A 7,494-nucleotide genomic window follows, 5' to 3' on the forward strand; every position below is an offset into this window, starting at 1 on the left:
ACAATAGTCCAAGGAGAGTGTGAGTGAGGATATAAAGGAAGGTAAATTAATCTTTGAATTTTCTTCTTGTTTATGGATTTCAAATTTTTGAATTTCATATCTGATTAAAAAAAAATCATTTGCTTGCATCTCCCCCCCCCCCATCTTCGTTGCTTGCATGGATAATCTAACTGTTATCCATGCATGGAAGATTATGTGTCTTTTGACTGAATGTGGCTATACATTCTTTTTTTCTTGGATGAAATACTGAATTGATTTGTTTTGAATTTAAACTTTAAAGTCATATCCTTTGTCATCGCTTTTGTTTTTCATAACCTTGGTTCTTTATTGTCGATAAGAATATTTTTTTCAGTGAGTTTGATTATCCATCGCTTGCCAAACTAGGCTAAACTTTATAGATTCCTAATCAAAATGCCCTTAAAAAAATGCACCATATACTCAAAAGCAGGCAAGTAAATTGAAAAGATGGGATAAAAAACGAGAAAAGGAGAAATACAATACATCAAATTTTTTTTTTGCCTGAACAATGATTTAAACTATATAATTCAGACTCTACTTACAGATCTATTATTCAACACGAGAGATATGATTCTGACTTCAGTGATTATGAATAGATATGGCATAAATTGAACAATTATAGAAATATGAAGCGAAAATGTGGGCAGGAAAAAAATAGCCCTAATTGAATATCAATGAGTAAGATAATAATGATTGGGAGAAGAACATGAGGTTTGTGGAGTAATATTGTATAAATTAAGATTAGCTGAGTTGAAATCATGTGTAATTATGCTAAATACGCACTATAAATTACTTAACGGTTAGGCATAAGAAGCAATCATCTAATCATGATATTATTTCTTGCAGGATACTAAAGTGAAGTGTCATTCTCGTGGTTATTTATTTATTTTAAAATTCTAAAAATGGAGTCTCATCCGGGGCCTTACGGCAGAATCGTAGATTCGCAGCATGGTAAAGGGCATCGAGTAATAAAAACAGACAAATAAATGAATGAAAGCTGATATTTTATTTATTTATTTATTCTGCCAGAATAATATATGGAGGGGAAAAAATAGAAGAAAACACTGACAGATCAACCAACAATACGAAGCCACGTGCCAAGGAAAACACAAGAAGCATAACAGTTAGATACCAAAACATTAAATTAATGATAATTATATTATCAATTTCTTTTAAACAATAAGTTGAAAATATTAATTCAAATAATTACAAATTTAAAAGTTTTAATTACAAATAAAAATTTAAATATCAAATGTAACTTTTAAATTATAACATAAATTTTATTTACAATTATTTAAATTAATATTTATAATTTATTAAGTGTCATCAATTCAATCTTTTGAATCTAATTATCTATTCCCTCACTCGCACTTGCCCCATGCTCTTCAATCTTCATGCCAGCTCGATCACACATTTTTACAGGTTGCGTTCAGACAGGCATCGCCTTTATTCTTTTTCAATATATATCTTGCAATGAAGGGAAAATAAGTTTCGAGCGGTGCAATCACAGCCGAAGGATGGACCCCAAAATTCCCCGCCTCTTTGTTTTGTTTTCGCCGTACTCGTGCGATGATTGTTTGCTTTTGAAAAACATCTCATCATTAAGGACCGTGTCTTTGCCTGTCAACGCCTTGATATACGGAGCCCATTAGGGTATTTGGGCCCATAACGGCCCACACCCCTCCCCTTTTCCAAAGGCAAAAGGATACTTGGCACGTTGACATCTCTCCACCTAAATTAGTTCACCAGGGAAAGAAAAGCAAGGTTTAATAATTCAAGACATGCTATGCACACGAGCTCCTGATATTGACATTTTCGTCCTTAATATTTCTTATCAATCCGGCCGTACGAGTTCTGCTACCTGACATAGACATGTTCTTACTTATGTCAAACTCGCCAGGTCAACTACGTGCCCTGAACAAATAAATCAACATTTTATTTTAATTAACGCAAATTAAGTTAGCATCACCATTGGAATTCTTCAGGCAATTTGTATAAATTTATAACCAATACGATATATCATTTCTTGCAGGCGTATCACAGGAAACAGCAAGGATTTCGTCTCAATACCATGGTGCCTCTGTCTAGGTCAACCCTGAATGACATTGTCTTCTTTGCCACAACTCGTTTTACTTGCTTTTCAAACATAAATTTCATCTTTAAATATGATCGTGTGGGAAAAGAACCACGGCAATCAATTCTGATACCGGATTGATGCGCATCCGGCGCAAAATAAGCAGGAAGCCACATTCTTCTATCGAATGAAATTTATCATAAATTACAATAAATTGGAAGCAGCAACACAAATCACAGAAATAAAAGTCACTACCGGGATGAACACTAGCACATTTAATCCTTAATAAGTGCTTCCGAATCCCTTGCCTGGAAAAATTCTTAACATTAATGTCTGCGAGCCCTCAATGAAAGGAAAAAAAACCACCAATCCTGAGACTTATGGATCCAGTTTCTCATGTTATTCATTACTTTGATTCCCTTTCCTTCGCTCACCTTTTATCTCTTGTTAAACATGGGCCGGCTAAAACTGGCCAACAAACAGTAATGATCGCTATAAAATGCGGTCGCCAGTATACGGCCGAACATCAAACACCTGCAGGAAATGCCTAAAGTGAAATATGCAGTTAAAATATACACCAGTCGGTTACCAAAAATGCATAATCTAGTCTTCACTTTCGTTTTATATTATTGATTAAAATAGATGCATTTCTTAATCTAGTTCCTCAATTTTTTTCAAAAAAACTTAAAATGAAAATATTCCCAATTTAGTTTGTTATAAATGCTCTATAAATCTATCAAAGCCAAATTAACATGTCATAACATGATATTATATTACAACTTATTACTTAATCACCGTTATATAATATGTCAATTGACAGTAGGTTGATTATTTCACTAAGAGTAGATACAAATTTGATTTGCAAGATAACTCTGATTCCAAAACTCCACTTTCTCCAACATGGTTACTTTATATATTCTTTATGCTCTATAATTTTATCATGGAATGGGGATGCTTGGATGACACCATGCATCAAATCAAAGTTATCATTAAAATTTATATGGCACAAAATTTGACCTCAAAACTGAAGATAAATAAATAGGGCAATTAGCAGACAACAATCCGGGTTAACAGTAAGGAGGAAGAAACCTTCTCTGAACAATAATTCTGGGTCGCGTTTTAGGCAGGGATATATGACTCCAGAATCAATTGTGCTGGAGAGGGTGATCTGATCTCAACAATCAAGTATGTAAACTCCCATCCTTTGTCCACTTGATTTTTGAACATCTCACAGAAAACTTTCCCACTTCCATGGGGTCCCCGAATATAGAAATTAACCTGTAACCCAAAGAGCCATCGTTAACAACAATCAAAACAGCCGCTGGAAACAAAAAAATAAGGTCTTATTTGGTTACTAGAATAGAATGGATCAAAAAAATTGAGACAAAAATGAACTAAATTAACCTTCTCTCATGATAAGTATAATAAAACTCATTAACACATATTACAAATGTGAAAATTATTACACCCTTCAAAATCTCATGAATTATGATTCCCAACCCCATGAACTAGATTATTCCTCCTCCTTATGAATGTGTTCACCTATCCCCTTTAATCATCTTATTTTTACCTTTATTTTTTTCAATCCATTTCATTCAATTTCTTTCTCATAAGCAAAAAAGAGAATTGCAAGCATATATGAAAGAAATTCAGCACAAACTTTGATGAATTTTTCCTGTACCTTTTGTTTTGTTTTGTTTTGTTTTGGTTTTTTTGGGTTGGGGGGGGGGTGAGGGGTTGTGGAATGGAGTTGTACCAGATGGTCCAAAAAAGAAAGAGTTAATACATATATTAATAAATACCTCAACATGCTCGACCCCACCTTCATCAGTCCAAACCTTGTTGGGAACTCGTTGCCGAGCAGCTCGATTTCTACTCTCCTGACCATAGCCAGTAATTGGGGATCCAATCCTCACCCTAACCTGATACAATACATTGAAACAGTGGATGAGTTTTACTAGGAAAAGTGACCGCTATTCATTAGCACGACTAACTTGCAAAACATAATACAACTTTACATTCATCCACTCTGGTAAAATTAGCTGTACCAATGACATTTTATTTTATCGCATGCCTTCAAAGCATATGTTATTTTGTCTCCGAAAGTGGAGCAACGGCTTAATAAGAAAATCCATATTTAAAAATAAGAAATTCAGATCCATCGATATTTGTTAAAGCTTGTCATCACCTATTTAACCTTTATCTCACCAAAACCATTCGCTACTCCTTTAAAGCTATCCTTGCATTGACCTTATCCAATGTGATCCAAAATGACTAGCTTCTTCTGATGCCCAAATACAAGTGAACTTGGACAATGGTCTGTCTCTCAAAGATTCAATCTCCTTAACAAATAAGTTCCCCTTTTGGATTTCCTTCTTAGTTCAGGAAAATACACAAGGAAAACAGAGTTATTCACCTGACTGTCATTTTGAATTCTCTCCAAAGCCATGTTAAATATTTTGTACCTGCCACCAACTTTTGAAAATCAGAGGAGGATAAAATAAAGATAAAAACCTTCATGCAACAATCATAATAATTCTCAAAGAACATAATTCAAAATAAAATTAAGCTATTTACTCTTTGGGTTCAAATATAAGCTCCTTGAAAACAGCATATCCTGCAAGAGCTGCAATTCCAAGCCCAGCAAGGATTATGACACTGTAGGATGCCCCCTCTACAAATGTTACTGGCTTCTCTGGAATATTGTATGTAGGAGCATCAAAAGGATCCTCAACAGTTGATATGTCTTTTTTAGTCTGCCAAAGTGGGAAGTGAAGGTATCAAGGTGCTTGACCCATTTTGACAACGAGTTTTGACAATATGATTGATAATTCTTGCTTACATTAAATAACATCTAGAACTCTAATGCAGGATGAACTTTTTTTTGGCAGCAACAATTGAAGGTCACAACCACATTATCCAAATTTAAATAGAGGGAACGCAGAAAAGGATGAAATATTTCATGCTTATTACAGTATGAAGAAAAGGCAGTGAGCTCTCGGAATTCAACCCAACCATCTATTTTGTGGGAAGACCACCGGCACGTTACAGTTCCTAACCATTTAATCTATTAAGCATGTCATACAGTTTAATCAAGTCAATCAACCACAAGTTAAATAGTGACACTAACTACAAAATGTAACACTGTTTCTTCAGCATATGCAGAAGCCAAAAAAGGAGGAAATGATATAACAACGGCACAAGATTTTCACAGCTTAACCTCATTTGTATTTTCTCCTTGTTTGCTTGATGCCCTTGAAGAAATGGATTTGGCAAAATAAAAACTGATGGAGTCCGATCCATGGTTCACCCTAGGCAGATATGGAGACTGACAACTGGCTGTACATGTTCTGGAAAACCATCCACTAAACTGAACTGTCATTCCTGCATATTTCATTAAAAGCATAACTTTTATAAAAGTTGATGTCAAAATCATACTTTTATATTCACATCCCAGGGGTTAAAGAAAGATCAATATCTGGGATTCACAGGCCAAATTAGACATCATGAACCTAACTGCTGTAACTCATCAAGCATTGTCAAGTCATAAAGTCATAAGCAAAATATGAATTCAATGGTTTTTGAGGTAAGGGCCTGATTCACAGATTCAAATCGACAGCAAGTTATGCATGCTCTAAAACCCAGAACCCTCACCCAAAAGAAAAGAAAAACCATATTCTTCCAAGAGCTAGTGAAAGACATTTTAAATTCTTGGGTTAAGATTCAGTCATATGTAAATACACAACGGTGACCAACCATTCGCTCCTGGTATATCCTGCAGAGAAATAGGAAACCATAATAAATGAGTGTGGAATTAGGCCTTCAACAACAAATAAATAAAATTAGATAGAAAAAATCCTTCATTGTAACAAAGAAACATAGTCTCCGTAATCAACATATCACTTTGCTACTTAAAATTTCAAGCATCTAATAAACAAAAAATCAAAACACCAATGACACTACCATACAAGGTCCCAAGCTCCCGGAGTAAATTTTCCACCATACTTGAGAGAAAATCCTACTATAACTGTAATTTATAGAAAAATATATTTTCTAAAGGGAACAATATTCAACTCAAACTACTTATAACGAAATGTTCATCAACTATAACATAACAAGTCCTCACCAGATACTCATATTTTGTAGAAGCAACAGTCTATCATTGATGGCGCCACCAAAAAAAAAAAAAAAACTGTCGATCATAAATGCCTTGGCTGAATTGAAAGATTTCACAACATGCAATACATTCTTCTTCTTCTTTTTTCTGGGGTAAAACATGCAATACATTCATTAGTTATAAAATTAACCATTATCGACCCTTCGGGATATAAAATTAACCAGTATCGTGACTCTCGATGAGGTTTGGAGAACAAAGATGATCTCAACAAGGGTTTCAGGGAATAGTCAGGCTAAGACGTACAGACAAACAATGGCAATTTGTACAGCATGCATTGCAGTATTCTCGGTATTAGAAAATTCCGACATTTTAATACGGGTTTTGAATGTCTAATGCAACTTTCCGTGCATCCTCTCCATCTCCTCCCATAAACAACAATTTAGAAAAATAAAAAATTTAAAAGGGACCCACTGATTATGCAGTTGTGAGAGAATATAGAGAGAAAGTTGCATTAGACATCCAAAATTCATTTACAGAACTTGAACTCCAGTGCATGCTTTGCACATTTCAAAATGTAGACGAGATGCAATTGTTTGAAGAATAGATAAACGTACAGAAAGTGAAGCGCACACTGAAAACAAATGCCTACGCAAATTCGAAAGCACAAGTGACAACTTCACCAGTGAGTTCCAAGCAATGAACCAATAACAAAAGAGTTACCAACAAATCTACATTTTTTTACCTTCTTAACCTGCCCCAACCGAGGAATATCAGCAGGTTGCAAATGTCCCGTCTGATGCATTAATGATCGCGTTGTTGGGTACTTCCAGTGCCTAAGATTCGATAACAACTTCATATCGTATAGTTGTCTAATCCGCCGCAAATCCGAAATATATTTGGACGCGCCTGAGGAAAGAATCACGTTTGATCAAGAAACAAAATTTGTTGACGAGCAAGATAGAGAAACCTCCGAATTTCAAAACTTCCGTCAACTACATACAATTTGCACAAGCATGTTCCAAGAAGCAAAATAAACTAGTTAGGTTATTAGGGAATACAGAATAAGTTTACCCATGAAAAAATGGATACGTTCAATGAAATCCGCCTCTTCAAAACTCAATGCCTAATTCATTCAGTGAGCGGATAAAGCGAAGAACCCTAAACCCCTGATCAGAGTTTTGGGAAGACAGTGATCGCGCTCCATTTTTTTTTTTTTTGGAGTCTTCTTTAATGATCTAGCCTATCAACAAACAGTCTAGCTTGTCAATTTTATTGCCCGTTTCTT

At 34.9% G+C, this 7,494-nt stretch overlaps 1 protein-coding gene across 2 annotated transcripts; it reads right to left on the reverse strand.

Moving 5' to 3' along the window:
- Nucleotides 1–2,208: 2,208 nt before the first annotated feature.
- LOC129304562 (probable mitochondrial import inner membrane translocase subunit TIM21) lies at nt 2,209–7,439 on the reverse strand. Of its 2 annotated transcripts, none has more exons than XM_054944260.1 (9): nt 7,281–7,439; nt 6,952–7,115; nt 5,849–5,867; nt 5,313–5,476; nt 4,670–4,848; nt 4,509–4,557; nt 3,895–4,014; nt 3,182–3,370; nt 2,209–2,626 (listed from the first exon to the last, which is right to left on the reverse strand). In XM_054944260.1, exons 1-8 carry the CDS (start codon nt 7,282–7,284, stop codon nt 3,212–3,214), a joined length of 858 nt encoding a protein of 285 aa, XP_054800235.1. In that variant the 5' UTR covers nt 7,285–7,439; the 3' UTR covers nt 2,209–2,626; nt 3,182–3,211. The 2 variants fall into 2 exon arrangements, with proteins under 2 accessions (XP_054800235.1, XP_054800237.1); XM_054944262.1 differs by having other exon boundaries at nt 2,209–2,639.
- Between the last annotated feature and the right edge of the window lie 55 nt (nt 7,440–7,494).

Source organism: Prosopis cineraria, unplaced genomic scaffold (genome assembly GCF_029017545.1).
Source record: "Prosopis cineraria cultivar Desert tree isolate PC_DT_omini unplaced genomic scaffold, ASM2901754v1 PC3, whole genome shotgun sequence".
Lineage (NCBI taxonomy): Eukaryota > Viridiplantae > Streptophyta > Magnoliopsida > Fabales > Fabaceae > Prosopis > Prosopis cineraria.

What these genes read in the sequence shown, in the direction of transcription:
- LOC129304562 (XM_054944260.1), bottom strand. An exon ending in GAATTCAAAATGACAGTCAG is followed by an intron (nt 4,015 to 4,508) that starts GTGAATAACTCT and finishes GTATTGTATCAG; the next exon opens with GTTAGGGTGAGGATTGGATC. An exon ending in GTGGGGTCGAGCATGTTGAG is followed by an intron (nt 3,371 to 3,894) that starts GTATTTATTAAT and finishes TTTGGGTTACAG; the next exon opens with GTTAATTTCTATATTCGGGG.